This window comes from Zalophus californianus, chromosome 2, assembly GCF_009762305.2.
Source record: "Zalophus californianus isolate mZalCal1 chromosome 2, mZalCal1.pri.v2, whole genome shotgun sequence".
Taxonomy (NCBI): Eukaryota; Metazoa; Chordata; class Mammalia; order Carnivora; family Otariidae; genus Zalophus; species Zalophus californianus.
Genome location: NC_045596.1, coordinates 17,948,545 through 17,973,963, shown reverse-complemented (window position 1 = coordinate 17,973,963; position 25,419 = coordinate 17,948,545). Strand labels below are relative to the sequence as shown.

The window sequence follows — 25,419 nt, the reverse complement described above, 5'->3', positions numbered from 1 at the left end:
TAGTTAAATAAGTAATAAGTTATATACCAAAAGAGCGTCAATTAATAATACTTAATATTTCCTTAGCACCGGGGCGCCTGGGTGGCTCAGTCGGTTAAGTGTCTGCCTTTGGCTCAGGTCATGATCTCAGGGTCCTGGGATCGAGCCCCACATCCGGTTCCCTGCTCAGCAGAGAGCCTGCTTCTCCCTCTCCCTCTGCCACCCCCCCTGCTTATGCTCTCTCTCTCTCTCTCAAATAAATAAATAAAATCTTAAAAAAAAAACCTATTTCCTTAGCACTTAAAGAACCCTATTACTTAGCTAAAGTCTTCATGTATATCATCTTATTCTTCTCAACAGTTTTTGGATGCAGATCCTGTAATTCTCCATTTTATAATTGTGAAAACTAGAGCTCACAGGTTAAGTGAATCGCCCAAGGTCACACAGTCAAGTAGAAAATAAGGATACAAACTCAGATCTGTGTAATTCCAAAGCTCATATTCTGACTCAGGGGTTGGCAAACTACATCCGGCCAAATTCAGCCTGTTGCTTGTATTTGTAAATAAAGCTTTATTGGAACAGCCTCATGTGTTTGTTTGTATATTGTCTATAGCTGCTTTGCACAACAGTGGCAGACTGGACCGAAACCATATGGCCTGCAAGGCAGAGAATGTTTACTATCTGTGTCTTTATGGCAAAAGTTTGCAAACCTCTGCTCTGGTATAAACCATTATGTAATGTTTTTTCAGTGGAATATCTTGAGGGTTTCTGTCTCATGCCACAACAATGACTCAGATCTGGCCCTTGTCGTACCAAGGAGTGATGAGAGAAAAGCTGGGAGTCTTTTCACGTGGACTCTTTTCTTCAGAAACTGAAACTGAACAAAAGACTCAGTGGCTCCATGGTATTCGTTTTTACTTTTTGTTTTTTCCCTCCCTAGAGCTTCAGCATTGTTCTCAAATCACTGTAAATCCCTTAAGTGGTATCTCTTGACAATACCAGATTTGACCTTTTGGAAGAATTAAGATAATTCCTAACCAGTACAGCTGTTCCAAACTGCGTGTGGGGTGTTGTCCACTTGGTATTAGGAAAAATTCAAATAGAGACAAAATATATAGAGTGAACAATATACTAAAATTCTACACACCCATCACCTAGCCTCAAAATTATCATCTTTGAGGCTAAATTTATTTCATCTAGAAACTCGACTTAAGTCCCCATGCGCAAACCATCTGAAAGAAATTGCAGACATCATATCATTTCAGTCATAGACACTAAAAGTGGTTTTCAATACAGACCCACAGGTTATCAGTGCATGAAAGCCATATACTCATTAATATCAGCAGACCTGTAACACTACTCAACTTCAGATATTTACCCAAAGTCTCTGCTTCTGGCATGATAACGTATACTATGTTTTCTATCAAAAAAGGGTCACTTGAATAGGACATGCTCTTCAAAAACCCATTAGGAAAAGAGCTCAGAAACTGTTACTGCAGTTCATATCGTGTGGTAGCAGGTGATCTCAATTACTCCACCAGCGAAGCTCCTGGGGGTCAAGAATAAGAGTCTGTGTAATAAATGAACATGGGGGAAGAAAGCAAGCAACCCTGGTCATGATGGGCCAACAAAAATAAAAAATATGACATCTGCCATACATTCTTAAAAGATCCTATACCTCAGTTACTGAGACCATTAGATATGTCCCAAGACTACAATGATGATAGAGCTGTCCCTGTTGGAAGCTGTCTTGTAAGTGTGCAGGGAGACCTTGTAATCTATCTTTTAAGGAAGCCAGCGCAAATTAACCATTTATAGATGTTCTTGAAAGCCAGAAGTGTAATTTTGCAAAACAACTAAAAAAGATCTGTTGCTTGCTGCTTCCTCAAATAACCCCAAACACAACCTGTGGATAAGACAAAGCTAAGTATGAATGAAGGGGAGTAAGTCAGAGGGGGAGACGAACCAGGAGAGATGATGGACTCTGAAAAACAAACTGAGGTTTCTGGAGGGGAGGAGGGTGGGGGGATGGGTTAGCCTGGTGATGGGTATTAAAGAGGGCACGTTCTGCATGGAGCACTGGGTGTTATGAACAAACAATGAATCATGGAACAGTACACCAAAACAAATTATGTAATATATGGTGATTAACATAACAATAAAAAATTTAAAAAAAAGACAAAGCTAAGTATATTGTTTACGTATTAATGAAGAACACACCTCTGCAAAGCTTTGGTAATGTCTCCATGAGGGAAGAGATCCAGAATTAATTGAGAATCAGAGATCTCATTCAGTGCTTCAATACAAGGGGGTTTGATGAGAACGATGTAAGGATGAATAGATCATAGTCCAGGATTGTCAAAAAACCTCAGGTAAGGATTTTAGAGGCAAGACATTCAAAGAATTGTAGGATGCAAACTGTGTGTTGATGTTTTCCATGGGAGAATAGATGGGTCTTTTGAAAGTTGCATCCGTGAAAACAACGGAGTAGTAACGTCACCGGTTAATGGTTAGTTTAGCTGTGGGGAGTGAGGAGAACGGGCATTTTAATTCCTCGGTGTCCAAACTGTGGGTAAGGGTTGGCAGTTTGAATTCCCAACCTTCATCTTCAGGTCAGAAAGGTTGTCTTCAAATAAGCTATAGATAGGTAAATAAGCTTGATAGTGGATGGAGAGAGAATCTCTCTATATACATGTATGTTTCTTATATAATGTAATTCATGTAGTGTTTAACTAGTCTACCAGGTTTGTAGTTAAGATGCAGTAGAGACTAAAAATGATTCATTAGTTATCTTTCTTCTTCTTCTTCATTTTGGAGTTCAGCCAATCTTTCTTGTGTCTCCTGAGGTGTGGCCCTACTTAACTTTCAATATCCTTCATCAGAGGCTTCTTGACAATGGCAGAGAACTTTCAGTGTCTGCACCTGCAATTGTTCAAAGTTCAGATGGTTAATGCAGACACATCATCAATCGTAATAAAAGTTGGACCTTTCATCTAATTCTTGCCACCTAATGCTTGCCCCTAGTTGCTTAGGACCCAGAAACTTTTTTTTTTTTTTAATTCCTCTGTGTTATGCAGCATTTCTGAGATGTCATGGACATTAACACTATTAAACCTACCCAAGAGCAGCAGTGTAAGGCTTAGAGTTTGGTGCTTCTCCTTCTTAGCTTTAATCCAATATTTCTACACCATTTTTCTGGTATTGTTGAGAGATAGAAGCAGAAAAATGTTCACATTTAGTCCAGAAGGCTGACCTAAAGCCTGCATAGTTCTGATAAGGATCAAATACTGCTGGTTGCTACATCCTTAAAGGATCTCATGACTGCCTCTGTATCTCACCGATATTTAATATCAAACTGAAACTGAATGATAAGCACCAGAGAAATCTTGAGAAAGTCGTTTTATGAGTAGAAACTTGAAGACATTTATGATCTAATACTCCCTGCATATTCCCTCCCCCTTGAGCACTAAGCATAAAACCACCAGCTTCATAGAGCAAAAGTGCAGTTCTTTCTGCCCATAAGTCCTGTCCCTGTGCTACTTAAATAAACTTACTAAGTTGCACTGTAAATGACTCAAGAATTCTTTCTTGGCCGTTGTGCTCCACGATCTCACAGCAGTATCAACAGATGATGAATTACAGAGACATTTGGGAGGTCCTAAATCATTTTGCAGTTATAACAGTGGGGAAAATCCGAAAAGTTAAATTTCCAGTGTCTCTTCCTTAAGCAATCATATCAATATAGCCAGTGTTCACCCATACTGCAAATATTCCCCACCTACCCTTGACGTGAAGAGAAAAAGCCAAGCTTTCTTTAGGTTGGTAGTGTTTTACTTAGAGTCCAGTTTACCTGAAGAATTTGGTCTCTTAAATCATAGAACTAACTCTTGAGGTGAGACTCTTACTGATTTCCTGAACCCTAGTGGAGTAAGATCCTGGTTCATGTGAACATCATCCACAGCAGACCCTCGAAGCTGCCTTACCTGACTAATCTAGCTTTTAGCCTTAACAATCTTCCCTCGATTAATAGACCATAGCTTCTCAATTATCTGGCCATCTGTTCTGTGTTTATCTTGCACAACCTCTCCGTCTCGCTAATAGTCTGAGCATGCTTCCAAACCACCAATATTTTCCTGTTGACTGGATGTCTAGGTCTTGAATTTCATATTAACTCATGTTCTATATAAGGGGCCACAAACTCTTCTTTTCTTGTGTAAGGGAACTACTCGTAATGAAATTTAACTCAGCTCATCACAAATTGGCAACTCAGGAAGAATATCTGATGGGGAGAGAGGCAGATCTCAAAGACTTCGGATTTGTTCTTGGAGATTTCTCATTAATTTCCTCAGCTACTTGAAGGTGTTACTCCCAGGGCAACTGGCTGGCTCAGTAGAGTGTGTGACTCTTGATCTTAAGGTTGTGGGATCCAGTCTCATGTTGGGTGTAGAGATTACTTTAAAAAAAAAGAAGAAGGTGTTCCTTCCCCTTTGGCATTTTCTTCTAAGATGGAACACAGGACTCTCCATAGTGTAGCTAGAACCAGACTGAAAAATTAAAAATAATTTATTGAGTACTAAGAGTGAGAAGATACTGACAGGGATAGAAATACAGAAGTAACCTGCCGGAAAATAATCAATATTACACCAGGCAATTTATCTATCGTCTACTGGGGGTTTCTTGCAGAAATTTCTCCTTGACTGGTTCCTAGTCTCTGCCTAGCCCCAGATCTGCCTCAATGGAGCAAAAGCCATTTTCTTCTGACTACCTGAAAATATACTAATGCATGATTGGACTCTTTGGAGACCAGATGTAGTAACACTATTCCCAAAGAAAGATGAAAATGCTCCTTCCCACCTGCCTAAGCTCTGTCAAAGACAAAAAGTGAACAACTAAGGAGAATGATTCTATTCACACTATAGCAATAGGGAGAGCATCTAGATCTGAAGATGAGTTTCTCAGCAGGGTGGTTTCACCCTAGACTTTTAAAGGGAGAAGTAGCTAAGTTATAGATGGAGTGATTTACTGTTGGAATTGTTTTTGCAATCAGAGGAAGTCTCAGTCAGCTCAACAGGAAATGTTTATGTCTGTGTTCAGCTAGTTTCAGAGGACACACATTTTTAATGTTAGCTAATCACTCATGAGACAAAGAATTAGAAATTGGCTAGGGGCAAAAGGGGAAGGGTCTGTGTCTGGCCTTGTTGGCAGGTTCAGGCAATAGGGGAAAGCTGTGTGTTTGACCTTGTCACATCTCCCTTCCCTCTTGTTGAAGACAACCGTAAGGTTGTCCTTAAATAGCTACAAGGGAAACAAGGCAATGGAGAATGTCCAAATCTGATACACCTTCGTCAGTCCAGATTTGATCTTGGTGTTTAAAGCTATCAGCTCAAATTCAGCCTCTGTGTTAGCTGGAAGTTAGTTAGAAGTGCAGTTTTTTGAATCATATTTTGAGACAATGAGTAGCATTTAAGATGGTGGACAGGATGCATCACTTAACTGCAAGGCATAAGATTACAGACGGAAGAATTGGTAATCCTTACAACATACCTCAAAGCCAAGATCCTGCATTTCTATTTCCCATCCAGACGAACATGTCTGAGAGACCATTTGGATCAACTTTAAGAGAGCCACATAGCCTTTCCTTGAGTTTAGTGGTTGACTGTTGTACTTGGTCTGTGATGTTTATCCAAGTGCAACGAGAAGTATTGGTTATGTAGCAGACACTTCCCTGACCAGCTGGGAAGACGTTGGGAGCTATGTGATTTCTGTAACACCACTAGCCAATGTATTTAGGCTTATTTGTTGGTTTTATGGCAGAAATGGTATCATCTATTACTTCTGTCTAGGTTAGGGGAACTTTCTATTTTTTCAAATTGTATAATTCCCATGGTGGGTATAATAGCCTTCATAGCACACATAAAGAGGGAATTGATGACCCCGCCCCCCCAGTTCTCCTGAATAACTTGCACTTGGCCTATTTTGGAGTCACCATTTAAATCTCCCGATGACACATGGTCAACAGGTGGACTCGTGAATTTAAATAATGGGAAGTCCCAGATAAGTTTTCCAAAGATGTAGAGAAAAAAAAATGGTGTGGGGAAGGCAGGTGTAGGTGTGCTACCACATAAAAAGTAATCTAGTTGGCAGGGGGGCACAGGCACTTTGGGGGGTATAGGAATTAATAATAATAGTTGGAGTTCACCATGGGGTAGATGTTGCAGGAGGCCATAGTCATTGCTTAGAATTCAACAAAGTCTGCAAGGTAGTTGAAATGTAGTGAAGGAGAAGATGTTATTAGAAATAAAAGTGCTGATGTGTGTGTTTTTTTTTTTTTTTACAACTGTTTCTGAGGCAGTAGAGTCATGAATTTTTGAGATTTCAAGAGAAGCATTAATTATGTTGGGAATTAAGTTCCAGGTAGTACATGCTGAGAGGTTGAGGTTGATGAAGTGGGAGTAGTTGAATTACCAATACAGACCATTAAGGGCAAAGTCTCCCTAGGATGTGTTGAGGGAAACAGCAATGGGGTGTCTATCCTGGTGGTCAGGTGAGGGATGGGTTGAGGGTATAGGGACAGTTGGAAAAAATGGAACAAACGGAATGAGAGAGTTTTGTTCTCGTTTTGTTGATTTGGCAGGGCAAGAAAGGATTGAGAACAAAGAGGGGCAAAATCATGTTCAGGTATTGGGTAATAAGAGGAACACTGGTTCAGAGATTGATGGAAGAGAAGAAGCAGCTTGACAAAAAGTAGACAAAGATGCCAGGGATTAAGCAGAGAAACCATGCAGCATCTTGTTTTGGCAGCTTGGGTAAAAGCTGATCATTTTGTGATGCTCTATGTCTGTTTGGTGGGTCTTGGGAAAGCAGTACCCTTCATGCTGTTGTCCGCTTCTTGGGGCTCTCAAAAGAGTCTCAGTTTAAGGTTTTCTCTTAGATCAGATTTTTATTCAGAGTGATGCTGGTATTTTCCTTAATTGTGCAGCATGAGCCCAAGGTTGTACCCCTTGTAGATTTGCAGCAGTACTGGTGGTTAGGAGGACAGAGTTAGGTCCCTTCTACCTGGACTCAGGATCACTTTTTCAGCCCTGTCTTTTCCAGAAAATGAGGTATCCAATCTGAAAATCATGTGAGGGCTGCAGTGGGATGTCTGGGGGAAAACAGAATTGACCTTCTGGTGATAAGTATGCGTGTATTTAATAAGACCTTGGCAGTATTTAAGTTTATTAGATTGAATCAAATTAGATCTCCTAAGGTCCAAGAGGGGTAATGGATCTTCACTGGCCTGCCTGTAATTATTTCATAAAGGCCAAAGTGAAAGAAGCAAATAATGATCAGTGCTAAAGGAATCACTTTGATCCCAGGCAAATGTGAGTTCCTCAGGGCATTTGGTTGGTTTGGCCCATTCCCTTTTTCCAGAGGACTGAGAATGGTAGGAAGAATGAAAATTTTGTGAGAGTGAAAGTACCTGTTGAACATCCTGAATAATCCTACCAGTGAATTGAGTGCCTCTATTGCTAGAGAGGACCAAAAAGACTGTCCAAGTGGTTACTCTTAGCTACCATGGTGGCCGTGTTTGCAGGGAAAAGCTTTCAACCATCCTGCAAATATGAAGACTATGGTTTAGAACATATTCCTGTCCATGAAACCTTGAGAATTGAATAAAATCCATTTTGGAGAAATGGAGAAATAAGCCAGAAGGAGCTGGCTTTCATCCTTGTCCCACATTTATGTTTTCACCAGGATTGTGTTTCTGGCAGATTGGGCAAGTGGAAGTTATCTGTTCAATATGAAGGCAGGTGCACTCCCACTAATATTTGTGCAGGAGAGCTTTATTTCCTTGGCCATGGTGTGTAATCTCACAGAAGCTGGGGACTAAATTGCAGACAAGAGAAGAAGACAGATGGACCTGTGTGTCTCCAAAGCTCATCTGAGTGGATAAAAATCTACTGTTTCCAATTAGCTTTTTCAGCTTCAGGTGCTACCAGTTCCTATGCCTTAAATTCCTTAAGCAGAGGGGGCGCCTGGCTGGCTCAGCGGGTAGAGTGTGTGACTCTTGATCTTGGGGTTATGAGTTCGAGGCCCACGTTGGGTGTAGAGATTACTTAAAAATAAAATCCTCTGGGCGCCTGGGTGGCTCAGTTGGTTAAGCGACTGCCTTCGGCTCAGGTCATGATCCTGGAGTCCCGGGATGGAATCCCACATCTCGGGCTCCCTGCTCAGCGGGAGGTCTGCTTCTCCCTCTGACCCTTTCCCCTCTCATGCTCTCTCTCTATCTCATTCTCTCTCTCAAATAAATAAAATAAAATCTTTAAAAAAATAAAAAATAAAAAAAAATAAAATCCTCAAAAAAATTCCTTAAGTAGAATTTCTGTGTCTAAAGGAGACTGAGCAAGGGGGAGTAAGTGGTGGTTGAGGAAGAGGGTTCTTAGAAAGCAGCTGTGTTAGCATATTTGTCAGCAAAGGGATTTTCTTTAGCTTTAAGAGTCTGGCTACTAGTCTGAGCTTTGATTTTGAGAATTTTTCTTGGAATGCCTGGAGATTACAGATTTTTATCATGCCCTTGTCATCAACATCTGAGGGCCTCTAAGTGTTTATATCTTTTGGCTGATCCGATTACAGAATTATCTTTCTAGAAGATCCTATGTGGTCTATGTCTCAAATTAGGATAAGAGTGGGGATATGAAATAAAGACTTGACCCAAAGTCCATGAGTTAGTTTTATATAAAGGATGCATTTTGTAGAGAAGTAATATTGATTTTCTGAAAGGGGGTTATCAGATCATCTTGGGTGTAAAACACTTAGAAGAAATTTGCATGACCTCATTGCTTAAATTTACATCAGGCAGCCGGGGACAAATACAGATAATAACAGACTGTAAAAAGAGTTGTACCACATTCTGGCCCACTTGACGTTATTGGCCCAAGGTCACTCCAGGCTAAGGCCTCCAGAAGCATTCAAAATGCATTTCAAGAATTCATATTGATTTTGCAGTCTGATACCAAAAGAACTTCTTGGGTTAGACTCTCTCTCAAAATGGCTCTAAGTGCTTAAAATTACATTTCAAACATCTGCTGCAACAATCAGCTCTGTGCTAGTTTTTGCAACACATGAATTGACAGACACCATCCTTACTGACAATAGTTCTGATTCAACCTCAGCATGAGTGGTGAGAATTTGTAGTTGGGAACCTTATCTGAGCTGTCACCATTATGTCTTATCAACCCCAAGCAAATGGCCATCCCCGGACGGTGCAGACTACTAAGATTGCCTTAAATAAGAATGTTGGAAGAACTGGACTCAAATATTTGCCAGATTTTTTGTCCCCATGGTTAAACATTTTCATTTTCAACATCTAGAATTGAATTTTCTGAATTAATTATTGGGGGGAGGAAAGATTGGGGTGAAAATTCAAGACCTGGTATGATGCTCTCGTCCAGAGCAGAAGTCAGTCTACCATCTCTTTTTACAAAGTCCACAAGCCAAGATGGTTTTGCATTTTTTCAAATGGATAGGAAAAAAAAAAACAAAAGAAGAATAACATTTTAGGACATGTGAAAATTATATGAAATTCCAATTTTAGGGTCCCTCAATAAAGTCTACTTGGAACACAGTGGCACTCATTGATTTATGTATCATCTATCACTACTTTCACCATGGTTATTGTAACCAAGACTCCATAGCTGGCAAAGGCTGAAATATTTGCCACTTGGTTCTTTACAGAAAAAGTTGGCTGACTCCTGCTCTAGCATGCCGATGACAAAGACTCTAGTGGACCAGACTAGATATTTATCTTTAAAAGACAGAAATGGGGGGGACGCCTGGGTGGCTCACTCGTTAAGTATCTGCCTTTGGCTCAGGTCATGATCCCGGGGTCCTGGGATCGAGCCCCGCACCAGGCTCCCTGCTCTGCGGGAAGCCTGCTTCTCCCACTCTCGCTGTCTCTCTCTCTCTCTCTCTGTCAAAAAATAAATAAAATCTTAAAAAAAATATTTAAAAAAAATAAAAGACAGAAATGGGCAAAAGGCCCCAATTCAATGATCGATTGATAAGATCTTCTTCCATTATGACTTGGTGGCAAAAGAGTACTTAGATGCGCCTTCCCCGGTGCCATCTGGCATGGCATTTTTAGCTCTGTCTTCTAAAAACTGAGCAGAGACACAAAGGAAAGAAAAGAATCATTTTCCTTGATTCCTGCAATAGCTGCAGAGAAGTCAGCTGGAATTTCCATACTTATTAGTAAAACTTAGAGTCACTCTCATAAAAATCCACACCATAAATGGGAAAAGGATTCTGTTAACTCAGTGGCGGTGGGGGTGCAGGGGGTGGGGAGGATGGAGTGTGGCAGGTGTGGTACGTAGCACAGGTGATTTTGTGCTTTTAGTGTTAGTGCTTTAAGTTCCTTTGGTGTTTAAATTGGTGTTCAGCATCTTTGGTGTTCCAGCAGGTAATTTAAGAAGGGTTCATTTAAAATAGATATCGTTCTTGATAAATAACAAATCTTACTTGTCACTAAGTGATCTCGTTAACTTTGTAACACAAGGAGAAATTAAATGATCGTAGGGACTAATCAGCAATCACTTTTTATTACATTATTCATTTGTGAAAGTCTTTATTCAACTTGTCTCTCTTTCTCTGCTGCCAACTCCTCTTCCTAGGCCTTCTCGGCTGCCTTCTCCCACCACTTAAAAGTTGACTTTCTTTAGGATAGATGATCGCCAATCCCCTTTCCTTTCTCACTTTAATATTCCTACTTAGAAAATCTCATCCTCACCTATGCTTCAGATAAAATGTTTATGTTCTGACTTTGAAAAAAATTAATCTTCAGCTCTTGCTGAAAACTCCAGGCTATCAGAGCTCCTACCCAACACTGCCACCTGAATGTTTAAAATGGACCTCAGGGGTGCCTGGGTAGCACATTCGGTTCAGCGTCTGACTTTTGGTTTCAGCTCAGGTCATGATCTCAGGGTATTGAGAACCAGCCCTGTGCTCAGCTCGGAGTCTGCTTGGAATTTCTCTCTCCCTCTCCCTCTAACCCCTCCCCACCGCACTTGCGGTCTCTCTCAAATAAATACATAAATCTTAAAAAAATAAAAATCAAATAAATAAAATGGACTTCTCAGCATGTCCAGTGAGCACTCCTGATCTTCCCATGCAAATTTGTCTTCCTCCAAGGTTTCCTATAGTATTGAAGGTCATCCCTATGCAGTTGGGCAAACCAGAACACTGGGAGTCATCCTTGACATCGCCCTCTCCCTCATGCCCTCCATCTGAATGACTACAAAAAATGAGTCTTATAGTTTTTAAAATATTGTATCATTCATATATACCCACTTCTCTTCATCTCCATCCCTATCCTTCTCGTTTAAGCTACCAGAATGATCTCTCATCTCTGGCTGTAGACACCTAAATCGTCTCCCAGAATCTACTCCTGTGCACTCTCCATTTCCCTCCAACCTCTATGCGGGAGCCAAAAGAAGCATATAAACCTGTAACTTCTACTGTGTCTTCCCTCTCCTGTAAACCCTCCAATGGCTTCCAACTGTTATTAAGGTAAACAACATTCTTAATGGCCAAACCCCTGCAAGATCTGACCTTTGCCTGCCTCACTGGTCTCTTTGGATGGCAATCTTCCCTCTGTCGGAGTCCTTGCCAAATTGGTCTTTTCTCATCTTCCCAAATGTTCTATTTTCTTTTAGGCTGCAGGAACCTTCCACAGGCAGCTCTCCTCTAGTTCAGCTAAAATGTTACAATAGAACCCCCTCAAGACCACTAAGTCCATCAGAGATATAAAGCCATTGAGCCTCAGAAGGGTTTTCTGGTCCTCTATCTCCATCCCTAAGCTCCCAGGAATCTCCTTTGTTCGTACGCAAATTTACACACCCTGCCTTCAAAGACCTACAAAGTTCTACATTTGGAGGAATATTAAAAAGAGCAGTTTTGTTCAACTCCTTAAAAAAAAAACAGGAGATGGGGACTCCCTGGCAATGGATACCTCCCTGCTTTATAGTTTTTACGCCTAGGTCATTAAGAGTCTTCCTTCAAGACATTGTTCCTGGAACAAATATGATGATTTGCTAATCTACTGCTGCCAAAAAAATTGAAAAATGTATTTACAATTTTTGCTCTCAGTCTATTTTTAAAATCAGTTTGTCTTTTTAATAAAAAGTAAAGGCAGGTATAAAACTGGTAAAACTCAAATAATAAAAAAAAAAAATTACAGTATGAAATGTCAGTCTTTTCACTGCCGATCCCTCTCCCAGAGGTAAGATTTCATTATTTATACGGTTTCTTTATATCCTTTCAGAAATATTCAGTATACACAGTACAAACATACACACATTTATTTATAGAAACGGGGATCCACTCTCTCTCTCTTTTCACTTAACTGGAAGATCACCGCAGATCACCACGTATAGCTCCTCTCATTCTCTTTCTTCAAGTTCCCTTGAAACGAAGTGACCTCCGTTTGTGGTTTACCATACTTACTGAACCCACTCTTTTTTCAACTTACTAGTAGACATATATGTAATTTCCAGTCTTCTGTCATTACAAAAAAAAATGCACCAATGTTCTATGTGTGCTATCTTTGCATACATGTAGGTACTGAATCTGAGGGAAAAATTCCAGGGAATGGAATTGCTATATCAAAGGGTATGTGCTGTTAATTTTTCTGAAAGATGATCCCAAATTGTCCTACAAAAAAGTTGTATCACTAATTTACCATATGACTATTCTAGCTAATAATACTGTATCATACACTGGGGGATTGTTAAGAAAGTGAATCCTAAATGTTCTCACCACACAGGTTAAATAAAAGGAAACTACGTGATGGGATGGAAGTGGTAGCTAATGCTATGATGATAATCATTTTGCAATTCATAAATGTATTAAATTAACAGATTGACACCTTAAACTTACACAACGTTATGTGTCAATTACATCTCAAGAAAGCTGGGGAAGAAAGCCAAAAAAAAAAAAACAAAAAAAACCCAGCAGTTGTATCAATTTATATTGCCTCTAATCACTTAAGAGAATGTTGGCTTCGCAACACTTAGAAGTCACCAAGTAATATCTAACTTTGATTTTTTTTAATGTGAAGGGTTAAAGTTAGTATCTTGATTTTTGTTGGTAGGTTGGTTTGTTTGCTTGCATTTCTTTAATTATTTAGTGAGGCTAGTAATTCTTTTTTTAATAATTTTTTTAAGGATTTTGTTTATTTATTTGACAGAGAGAGACAGCGAGAGAGGGAACACAAGCAGCGGGGAGTGGGAGAGGGAGAAGCAGGCTTCCCGCGGAGCAGGGAGCCCGATGCGGGGCTCGATCCCAGGACCCTGGGATCATGACCTGAGCCGAAGGCAGATGCTTAACGACTGAGCCACCCAGGCACCCCGAGGCTAATCATTCTTTCATATCATATCATTTTTATTTTTCTCTTTCTGTGAGCCAGCTCTTCATATAGGTCACCTGTTTTTCTTAAATAGTTGAATGTTTTCTCACTGATTTCTAAGTTTTTCAATATATTACTTATTCCTCTACCATATATATTGCAAAGATTTTTACTTGATTTTTTATTTTTTTTGTCTATTTGTTCAGGCAGAATTTAAAATTCTATGAGACAAAATATATCATTTTGAGTTTGTGTCTTGCTGTGGTATATATGTGTACACACATATCATCTAGATGATTATATATATATATATGCATATAAATATTATTTTTAAATGTGTTTTATGATAATATTTTTATATTTAAATCCTTGATCTCTGTGTTATGAAAGAGAGGGATTTGGTGATAAGCAGTGAGTAATAATGGCTGGTAACTTTTAAATAGTAATTATCCCTTTGCCAAAGGAATTTAAGGAGCTCCACAATAGTAATTAAATGAGTACATGTTTGTCCTTCCCATCTGACAACAAATACCTTGATGGTGGTGACCAAGCCTATTTTATTCATTTAATTTGTCCTTAGCACTCAGGAAAGTGCTTTATACACAGCAGACTCAGGAATTACATTCATTCATTTATTTGATAATATGGATACATTCTTAAAATAATACTTAATTTTAAAATTATATTAGTAACTCATGTACATTATAAAAATGGAAAATAACAATATAAAGAGAAATACAAAGAAGACATTAAAATTTGCTGGCAAGCCTCCCATCCAGAGAAAACCATGACTCACATTTAGTGGATCTTCCTTCCTATCATTTTCTCTACGTAATATATTATTAGGGGTAAAGATAGCATAGTGGACAGTTTTCTTTTTCTGCCATCAAGTATGTATTTGGGAACTCACCTTATCCTACACTTTTTCCAGTACATGTATTTTCTTTCTTTCTTTTTTTTTTAATAAGTTGTTCTAAAACTTGGTTTCCTTCCTTCCTCCCTTCCTTCCTTCCTTCCTTCCTTCCTTCCTTCCTTCCTTCCTTCCTTCCTTCCTTCCTTCCTCTCTCTCTTTGCTTTCTTGCTTTCCTTATTGAAGTGTAATTGACACACATTACGTTAGTTTTAGGTGGGGAAAGTGTATTTTCAACCCAGGCCAGGTTAGTCACAGAGGACTTCTTGCCCCTTCTCCTTTCCTCTTCTGTAACCCAAGACAAGCCAATCATATCCCTCACTGGGAATGCTGGGAAAGGGGATTGTTTTGTTACTTCTATTTTTTACTGGGATTTTACAAAGTGAGAATGATATAAGTGTGGAGCCGTTGGTGGCTCTCCACCTGCAGAGTGAATAGTTCTTGCCAGAGAACAAAGCCAAGGAAGTGCAAAGAGATGCAAAGAGAGAGACCTGAGAACACTGCTTCAGCCCCTAGATCCAGCTATGCCTGAAACAACTTCCTATTAATATGAACCAATATATTCCTTTTTGTGTTTCAGCTGGTTGGAATTGTGTTTCCGTCACTTTCACCTGAAATAGCTTTGACTAAAATAGGAGTAGTTTATAACACCGTAGACTCTCATGGTGTTATGGGCAGAGACCCACGAGCACCTGACTCTTGACTTCCTCCTTTCAGAGTTCTGCAGGGAGGAGGTTAGGGGTGTGAATACACAAAGAAAAGAATGTTCTTAGCTGACTGAGTAACAAATAACCCCTGAAGGGATCAAGTAAAGGTGAATGACAGCACTGGACAGTGCCTTAGACAGAATCTCTCTCTTCCCTTAAGACTATATGTTGAGATATTAGCTGCCGGAGAGGTTGTTTTTATTATATATTCCCATCAGAAGGGACTGAGTTTTATATCATGAAGATTAGAGAAGCTAATTAAGTGGATTTAGAATTTAAGATACGAGCTTTTACAGCCAAACAGGCTTCAAAAAGATGAGTAACTTTTCTTGATAGGGACAGACAGGAGTCAGACTGCTGGAATTTTATCATTTATAATCTAGCAGTGGTAGCATCATATATTCAAATAGGTTTTTTTTTAAGATTTTATTTATTTATTTTAGAAAGAGAGAGAGGAGAGAGCATGAGCCGAGGGAAGGGCAGGGGGAGAGGGAAAGAGAGAATCCCAAGCAGACCCCACGCTAAGAGTGGAGCCTGACACGGGGCTCGCTCTCATGACCCTGCGATCGTGATTTGAGCCAAAATCAAGAGTCGGATGCTCAACTGACTGAGCCACCCAGGTGCCCCTATTATTCACATAGTTTTAAGGGGTGAGTGCAAGTATGAGAAATTTCAATGCACAGTCACCTGCACTAAGAGTGGAGTTCATAAATAAAAGTTTTGCTTAAGTTACTGTACCACAACTAAGTTGTGATTATTTGGTAGTCATGAAAAGACAAATTAACGAATGGAGAAATGTTATCCATTTTTTTTGTTTATTTTTTCATTCATCTATTCAGTCAACAAATATTTATGGAGTGCCTATTGCATGCTAGGCACTGTTCTGGTGCTGGGTACATAGAAATAAACAAGACAAAGGCTTTCCCTTTGTGGAACAGACATTCAGAAGCATCTCAGTTACAATGAACTCAACTTAGAATGCACATATATCTGAATGGTGATGGGGATTCACTTGCAAAGAGGTGAGGACAACTGAGGTAATTACCTGGACAAACAACTGTAAAAGTCAGTCCGCATGGAGAATATGGGCTTGCTTTTTTCCTGAATTTTGTGTATGATCACCTCAATTCTCCATTTTGCCTTCCTAGGAGAACCATTGCCTAAGAATGTCCACAGCACTTGTTTTCTTGGAATTTAGAGATCTAGAGATGAAAGAACTCTATATATAATTGTAATGTGTTATTAAAGATGAGGTGCTTTTGCAATTTCTAATGTTTATAATGATATGTTTTGGTTACCTATAATGTTTTTCCCAGTGATTTCTTCCATGTATGACTCTTTGCCTTTCCAATATTACCAAAATATAGGGGGCAATTATTAGTTCCTCGATTCTGCGGGTAGCTAAACAGAGATATTTAGTAAGTGACTTTTTTAAGTAGTAACTCATGACCAGATGATGAGAAAATCTGATTACAGATTTAAAAGGGAAACCAGCTAGACCTGCAGTTTTCCCAGCTCTTCTGGTGCTGGCTTACCATGCACCAAGGGTACGACCTTAGATACCTTCGCATAACCTCTAGGTTTCAGCTTCTTCATCGGGAATATGAGGCAATGCTCTAGGTTCAGGTTCAACTAATCTTCACTAGGCACCTATTGTGTGTGAGTCATGCTCCAGGACCTTTCAGTGTTATCATATTAAATTAAATTAAATTAAATTAAATTAAATTAAATTTTAAATTAAATTAAACCTCACAACAAGGGCACCTGGGTAGTGCAGTCCATTGAGTGTCCACTCATGCTCTCTCTCTCTCTCTAAAAAGAAATGAGTCTTAAATTAAACCTCACAACAAATGAGAAAATCCAGGCCCCCCCCCAAATTAAGTAACTTGCCTAAGGTAACCCAGATAAAGTCAATATATTAATCCAGATCTCCTAATTGCAAAAGTCAATGCTTTTCCCTCCATATTTTCACATTTCCTCTGTATTTTAGCATTCTATAAAGTTATACAAAAACATACATGCATTTTGATTCATTGGCATATAAACTAAAACAATCTTGTTACCCAAAACACATGTAATATAATGAGAGAAATACTTAACATACCTAAATTAAAATTTAGAAGTTTGACTAAGTTTGTATAAATAACCTAATTTTAGATTTAGCAGTGTTTGAGGTTTTTGAGTGATATAGGAGGGTGTTAAAAAATATGTTACAAAAAAAAAACATGTTACAGAAATCCAAGTACCAAGATGTACAATGTGCTATCAATATACTGGTTCAGAGGTTGATTGGAAGCAACAATTATTTTGTTGAGAAAGGTATCATTTCAAATACACCTTCCCATTCTGTACAGCTCAACAAATGGATTTTGATATGTTAACTGACACTAAGGAAGAAGGAAGCTACTGGGCTTTTTTAAAATATAGATGGAAATTTTTTGATTGACATTATCTGCTGCTATGCCTATGAGTAATTGTTTCTAGTTGGCTGATGGATCATGATCATTACTGTTGGTACATAGGACTAAAACTTATAAGAACATAGATAGCTGATATAACAAGACAGGTTATTTACATTGTCTTTGGGACACAGATAGGCAATACTGCTATTTGGGGAAGCTAGCCACATCTCTGGTGTGCACTATATTTCTAAATTTCCCCAAAGTCTGTTGTTTCATCTGTCATGTAATGTGCGTTCTGTGTTATTTTAAAATATTTAATTCTGCTATAAAAATAGAAAAAAAGGAAGGAGAATAGATGACACTAAGTAGAGAAGCAAATAGCTTATGACACATGGTAGACATAGGGAAAGAAAGTAGGGCACCTGTGTAGTAAATAGATAAAAATGACGGGACAAGGGAGAAAATGACCCATAAGGAGAAAAGGATGGAAGAACTGACTATGCACCAAATATTTATGGCTCACTAGGTATGCATAAGGCATATGAGGCACTCAATATTTATTGGGTTGAAAACCAGCTCTCCATTGGTGATATCCAATCTGGCCCTATGTATCCTTTGTCCAAGAAGCACCAATAAAACCCATGGCTACTTATCAGGCAAGTTATCATCGTGGTCAGGCACAATTGTCCCTGCATCTCCTTCATAGAGTAAACGAGATGTTGGCCCCAGGTACCTTCCATCTCTTGGATCAACTTGCTCAAACTTCAGCTCTGGTCCCTGTAACCGTATCAGCAGTGGGGAAGATTGATATGTCTGAGTTAGAAGGAAGAGAGAGAGAGAGAGATGGACTCAGATAGTTCCCATGAACACCATGTGGCCCAATGTTCAGGTGGTATGATCTTTCATCTGTTTGCATTCCATCCTATGTGGGGTTAACCAACCCCACCACTTTCCTCTGCTTCTCACCAAGTGTTTTAAATGGATGTAATCAACTGTGTGATTTGAGTATCTTTATTTGAATGGTGAACCTTTCTGTTCCACAACCTCTATGTAACCGGCCTGATAGTGTACTTGGAGGTTACTATTGCATTGAAGTAATTCCCTGCATGGCACTGCTGGCCAATTTTTGCCTCATATTTCTTCTTTATATTTACAACTGACGGTAATTACACTGGAGTGGGCAAAGAATATACCATTTCAGAAAGATATTTGGTCATCTAAAGAGAGCACTTAACTGTCACAGGGATACATTCCAATAATAGTCTGACTGCAGCAAACAAACAAACAAAAGAATTCATGCTTCAGCAGGATAAAAATCATAGTGCTTAAAAGCTGGTTCTAGTTCAAGCTCATTTCAAAAGATGAGATTTAGTGACTTGGTGAAGATAACTATTTCTAGTAACTAGAAAGCTAGAACAGGAGCCAATGCTCCCTAAAGAGGCTAGGGGGTTATCTGAGATACTATTGCTATTCCTATCTGGGTCCTGGGTAATGACTGAGCATGCATTCTAGCACATGCTATGCAATGGCTAAAAATATGAACTACAGCTGTCACATTTAATAGATTAATATTAAATGATGCAAAAATACACAGAGAATGTCTCTTTACTAATGGTTTATAGAGGTGTCACTGAGACATTTCAAGTGCTGAAAATCGCTCTTTTTTCCTCCTGTCGATTTAATCATGACATTACACCTTGCCCTTTGATTCTAGGAGACTGAGCTTCAGTCATTCTTCTCAAGTTAGTTGATTTTTGCTGGAAGTTCATGCCCAGCTACCAAAAATATTTAATTCGTAAAGGCTTTTACTCACCATCTAATATATATGAAGAGCTGTGTGGGATATTTGGAACCTAACAATGACCAAAATTTAAACTGTGTGAATCAACAAGTATTTTGGACTTCCTTCTACATGCCAGACACTGATCTAGGAACTAGTAAACCGTAAGAACAGTGCGTTAAACCAGAGAATATTCATTACCAATAAAACTAAGTCCACAGGCTCGATTTGCCAGCTCAACTATGACATTCTCAGTGACCCAAACGGTGTTTTTTGTCACTCCTATTATTTTAGAATTTTCCTTTAGGCTTTTTATCTAGTGGTCACAAAATACCTGCTTCAGCTCCAGGTCTTCTGTCCCCACATTACCATCTCCAAAGCAGGGAGAATGAGGGTGGTGGGAGAGATATTATCTTCAAAGTCTATCTTAGAAAATTTCGGTCCTGAGGCTTCTCTGCAGACTTCCCCTCAGATTGGTGTTGATGAGCAGAACTTTCTGTGGTGTTGAAACTATTCTAGAGTTTGTGCTGTCCAAAATGATATCCACCAGCCACATATAGTTAGTGGGCACTTGGCTTGTGGATAGTGTGTTGAAAGAACTGAATTTTTAGTTTTATTTAATGGTAATTAATTTACATTTATTTTTCTTTTATTATTTTTCTTTTCTTTTCTTTTTTTTGGCTGTCAGTCCATCCAATTTCTTTCTTTTTTTAAAATTTTATTATGTTATGTTAATCACCATACATTACATCATTAGTTTTTGATGTAGTGTTCCATGATTCATTGTTTGCGTATAACACCCAGTGCTCCATTCAATACGTGCCCTCTTTAATACCCATCACCGGGCTGTCTTTTATTATTGTTAAAGATTTATTTATTTATGAGAGAGAGAGAGAGCATGAGATGGGGTAGGGTCAGAGGGAGAAGCAAACTCCCCGCTGAGCAGGGAGCCCGATGCGCGACTTGATCCCGGGACTACTTGGGGATCGTGACCTGAGCTGAAGGCAGTGGCTAAACCAACGGAGCCACCCAGGCGCCCTTAATTTACATTTCAGTACTCACATGTATCTAATGTCTACCATATTGGACAGTATAACTTTTGGTTCTTTTTGGCTAGAGTGAGGTTATGGCCACCTAGGGTTGCAAACGAGTCTGGGAAAATGGTTAGCTTTTTCAGTCTCTAAAGGAGAAAAGGTTTGGGAATGGCTCTTTGGCAGAAGTAACAGCGTCTGCCATAAAAAGTAGATAAGAGTGTCATAGAGCTGGTGTTGTAGTGTGGAAGGCTAACAACATAAAAATGTAAACAAATAAATTTTAAAAGGGAGCTATCTTCAGGTTTGAACAAGCCATGTTATCTAGACTCAGTCTAGATGATTGGTCTAGATTTTAGAGTAATTAATAGGGAGTGAGTGGAGGTGGGAGTAATTTAAGAAGGTGGTTGGGAAAACCTCTAGGAGCTCACAGGCTGGTAGAGGAGCAAGAAGACAAGCATGTAAAATAAATTGTTAACAATAAACCAGGTGGCATATATATATACACACACATTTTTATTACATATTCACACATACATAGTTATACATTGTCCCTATTAGGAGGAACAATGCATTTGGAGGGTTTCTCCAGTGTCTCCTACTAGCCTTATGTAAGATAGCAAGACAAGATTGACGGCATAGACGCTTTGGAATGTCGTCCACCTACCATCCTTAAAGCAACGCAGTTTTACTGGACTATGTGTACACAAACACGGTTAACGAGCGCTTTCTCAAGGAGTTTCTATAGGATGTTCTAAAGTGGGACAATCACAAACACAGTGAGAACTTTGAAAGGACCTATTAAGTCCTACAACTTCAAATGCTATGATGTTTGTGATGCCTAAGGGGGTATCAGCAGTAGACAGACCTGTCTGGCAAGAGGCTGAAAGGGCTCGGGTAGCTTAATTAAAGCGAAGTTTTTGATTTGACCGAGGGTAAGCGATGGTAAATTTCAGACAGTATCATCCTCTGAGATTTTTCTAAGTGTAGACAAGATGACTTGCCGTTCTATGAACACATACTGGTACAGAAATGATGATAAACGAGGGTTGGATAATTCAAAGGACTAGAGTGTTGAGAGATAGGCTTCCTTAAGTTCTTTCCAGTTTTCATATACCACTATATTGTGATCTCTAATGAGTTTTATTTTTCAAAGATTTCTGTGCAAGAATGGCTGAAGTTATCCATGTAAGAAAACATTTCATTTCTTCCATGTTTCTCCTTGGATTCATGGTACCACTTGAGATTCTTTTTCTTGTAATTCTATACTTTATATAACTTTCTTAACACAGTGAAGTGAAAAGAAGATATGTATCAAATTGGTATTAGTACTTGTGGCACACAAATTTCAAAACAGACATGCACAGTTACTTCAACTATAGGCTGAAACAGAATATGTGAAAATACGCACAGATTCTAAATTCACATGACAATTTGTAGCTATGACGATAGGAATATGGCTATTAAAAACTTCCATTTTGCTTCCATTTCTTTTATAAAGAAAATGGATGATGATGACGATTGTGTTAGTGGATAATAATTCTTTACATAAATTCAAGAGAAATGTAAGCAATTTTGCCTACTTAACACAGAGGCATTTATTTTTGCCTTCTAGCTGATATACAGATTTATTTTATGTATTTATTTTTTATTTTTAAGTAGGCTTCCTGCCTAAGATGGGGCTTGAACTCACAACCCTGAGCTCAAGAGCTGCATTTTCTTCTGACTGAGCTAGCCAGGCACCCCTGATATACAGATTTAAAGCTACTTAATAGTGATGAGGATCTCCCACTTTTTCCACCCATCGGTGTGGAGATCTGTAGTGTTCAATGGGGTAGCCACTGGGTCCCTTGGGCTATTTAAACTCAAATTTAAATTAATTAAAATTAAAATGAGAAATTATCTTACCTCACACTGGCTACACATCAAGTATTAAGCAGTCACCTGTAGCTGCCATATTGGACAACACAGACCTGGAATATTTCTGTCAGGGAACATACTATTAGCAATGGATACTGTTGGATTCATATAGTTGAATCTCAAAAAATGTTGGTCGAATGAAGTCCTATTTAAATATTAATGCAAGAGTGTACATTAGATGGAGATAATTTATTTACTATTGAGAAAAATCTAGTCATAGATTCCTGGGAACTGGTCCCTTGGATAAGGGGCCAGTTCTTGCTGGGGCCTTAGACCCAGGCAAGAAAAACCCTGCCCTGGGCTCTGCCTTTTAGAGGGCACCATCTTAGCTCCCCTCCCCAAGAGGAAAAATTCTCCAGGGACAAGGGATGTGTTCCCCAAGAGCTTGTGTCCCCTTCCTGCTTCTAGACCTAATCCAAGGTACCCAGGACCGAGTAATTCACTGATCAAAAACTCCTGGGGGTGCCTGGGTGGCTCAGTGGGTTAAGCATCTGATTCTTGGTTTTCTCTCAGGTCATGAGCTCCAGGGTCATGAGATGGAGCTCCTGGTTCCCTCAGCTGCCCCTGCCCCACTCAGAAACCCTATGGGCATGAGAGCTGTCTCTCAAATAAATGTGTACATCTTTAAAAAAAAAAAAATTCCCAAGGCTACTTCTGGGTTCTGAGCAGACCCCTTTCCAGAATTGTCCTCCCAAGGGAAGACCAAAAAACTGATGCGTGCCCTGCTAGGCCAAGGGTGACTGCTTGAGGTCCTGGACAGAGCTTGGATGAGTGGACTCAGGTATCCATACATGTGCAGAAAGCCCCTCTTGTTCACGAATGGAGCCGGCACAGGAAGCAATGGGGGGGGGGGGGGGGTGGAAGTGTGTAGGCCAAGGGCTGGGGTCTGGCTCTTTGCTCCCTGCCAGTTTCAGGGTGGACATGCAAGGCATCTGAAATCTCAGCAGACACACCTGGCCTTGGCGGGTGTTATGAAGGTACGTTACTCAAGGTGAGAAAACAGAGTATCTTTTATTTTTTAGCTTGACATATTTCTTGTAAATATTGAAACACAGAGTATGTCAGCCCTGGTCCTGCAAATATTAGGGTGGGGCTGTCAGCCCTACAGAGCGGAGTAATAGATTTAGCTGGGGTTTCTTGGCTAGTTTGGTCATTATTGCTCTAACTGGTTACATCTCAGGTATCTGCGGATGTCAGAGGAAAATTTCTTTCAAAAGGCTGCTTGCTGGTCCAGTGGGACCCCGATGCATCTTTTCGAGTTCACAGCTGGAGCTGCTGAAGGCCAGAAACAGCTTCTGAGAGTCCACGTTTCTGGAGAGGGACCCGTTCCTTGCTCTGGTGCATTTGGGACAAATGAGACGACCCTGTTCCAAGAGAAGGCGTGAAATCCCTTGCGGTGGGGGGGGGGGGGGGGGCAGGGGTGAGATAGGAAGATACAGTTGGCTTGGGGCACTTTCCCTTTCCTTTCTTTCTCCGAGTAAATTCGTTCCTGCTCTTCTCCCTCACTCCAAATTCCAGGCCAGGGCTCCGCGGGCGGAATGGGCGGCCCCCAGGGGCGCACAGGGCGGCTTTGTCTGGAGGGCAGCAGAGGGAAGCGGGGGACAGTGGCCACCGTGGCTTGGAATTCGGACTAGAACTTTCTTCCGCCCTCTCCAAGAGTAACCGGACTCCCGCGGGGCCCGCACAAATGCTGGCCCGAGGCCGAGGCCGAGGCCGGGCCCGTCGAGTACCGCGTCGGGGGTCGGGCCCCCGGGCCCTGGCGGGCGGCGCAGGTCTGGGAGCGCGCTCGTCCTAACCCGAGCCGCGGGCGGCGGGAGGCGCGAGGAGAGGAGAGGAGGAGGAGAGGAGGAGGAGGAGGGGAAGGGGCGGTGGCGGCCGCGGGCGGGGAGGAGCCGCCGCGGGCAGTGGCCGGGGGAGGCGGCGGCGGCGGCGACGGTGGAGGAGGTGGAGGAGGTGGAGGAGCAGAAGGCGGTGCTCCCGCGGGGCTAGAGAGCGGTGCTGGGACCCGCGCGGCCGTGACCCCGCGGCTCCCTGGAGGCCGAGCGCCGCCGCAGCGGACAAAGGAGCATGTTGGCGCCGAGGAGGGCCCGTCCTCCGGCCGCCATGAGGCTCCGGGCGCCGCCGGGCCCGTGCCGCGCCCCCGCCCGCCCGGGCGCCGGGCCGGCCCGCTAGGCCCGCCAGCCGCCGTTCGGCCCGCAGGCCCCGGCCCGCCGCATGGAGCCGCCCGGGCGCCGGCGGGGCCGCACGCCGCCGCCGCTGCTGCTGCCGCTCGCGCTGCTGGCGCTGCTGGGAGGCGGAGGCGGCGGCGGCGGCGGCGGCGGCGCCGCGGCGCTGCCCGCCGGCTGCAAGCACGACGGGCGGCCCCGAGGGGCCGGCAGGGCGGCGGGCGCCGCCGAGGGCAAGGTGGTGTGCAGCAGCCTGGAGCTCGCGCAGGTCTTGCCCCCCGACACGCTGCCCAACCGCACGGTCACCCTGTGAGTAGCCCTCGCGCCGGGTCCCTCCCTGGGGGCGCCTTCTCGTTGCGCCGCTTTCTGTCCGCGCAACTTTGGAGAGGGGTCCTGCCGGCACCCACGCGCCTTTGTGTGAGTGAAGCTGCTGGCAGGGGTGGTGCTGGGGTGGTTAACTTGGCAAGGGCGCGTCTCGGGGAAGGCAAGTGAATCTGCCCCGGAGCCGCTTTCCAGTTCCGCTAGTTTGCAAAGTAAAAAGTTTTCGGGTTCCCCCGCGCGCCCCGCGCAGTCCCGGCGCAGCGCTTCTATGGTTGCGCGGTGCCACGTGAGGATGCAAGTAAACATGCAGTCCGCCGAGTTGTCGCTCGTTTATTCCGTGCTTGGGCTTCCAGAAAACACAGTGCTCCGTAGGAGCGCCGGTCCTTCAGCTTCTATGCACATTAACTTACACTGCCGTGCAGTTTGCAAGAATAGTTTGCAGAATACCAAACAACATCGGGACTTGGAATGGCTGGCTGTGTGTGTAATTCCAAAACCCCAGACTCTCCTTGCCTTTCGCTCTCTTAGTTTTATCACAGTACAAGAGCACCGTTTAAAATGGAGTTATTAGCCTCCAAAAAAATAAAAAAATAAATAAAATGGAGTTGTTATTAAGGGCGATAAATACATTTGAGGTGAGTCGTGCACCTTCCAGCCTGGTTTTCATGTGCTTGAGCACTCATGTTTAAAAGCCCGAGAACTTTGGGATTGAAAACTGGGTTTGTTGAGCCTTCCATCTCGAGGGACTAGATACTGAGTTGAGTTTCCCACCTGGAAGGAAAAGTTTTCGGTCTTGTGACTACATTTGTGCTCAGAGTCA

At 41.5% G+C, this 25,419-nt stretch overlaps 1 protein-coding gene across 1 annotated transcript in view; it reads left to right on the top strand.

Annotated features, from left to right (window-relative positions):
- Positions 1-24,327: 24,327 nt before the first annotated feature.
- The window catches only part of ADGRA3 (adhesion G protein-coupled receptor A3), a 122,254-nt gene continuing 121,162 nt past the window's right edge, over positions 24,328-25,419 (top strand). The window contains exon 1 of the mRNA XM_027600189.2: positions 24,328-24,587. Coding sequence (XP_027455990.2) covers positions 24,328-24,587 — 260 coding nt within the window. The remainder of the gene's footprint in view (positions 24,588-25,419) is intronic.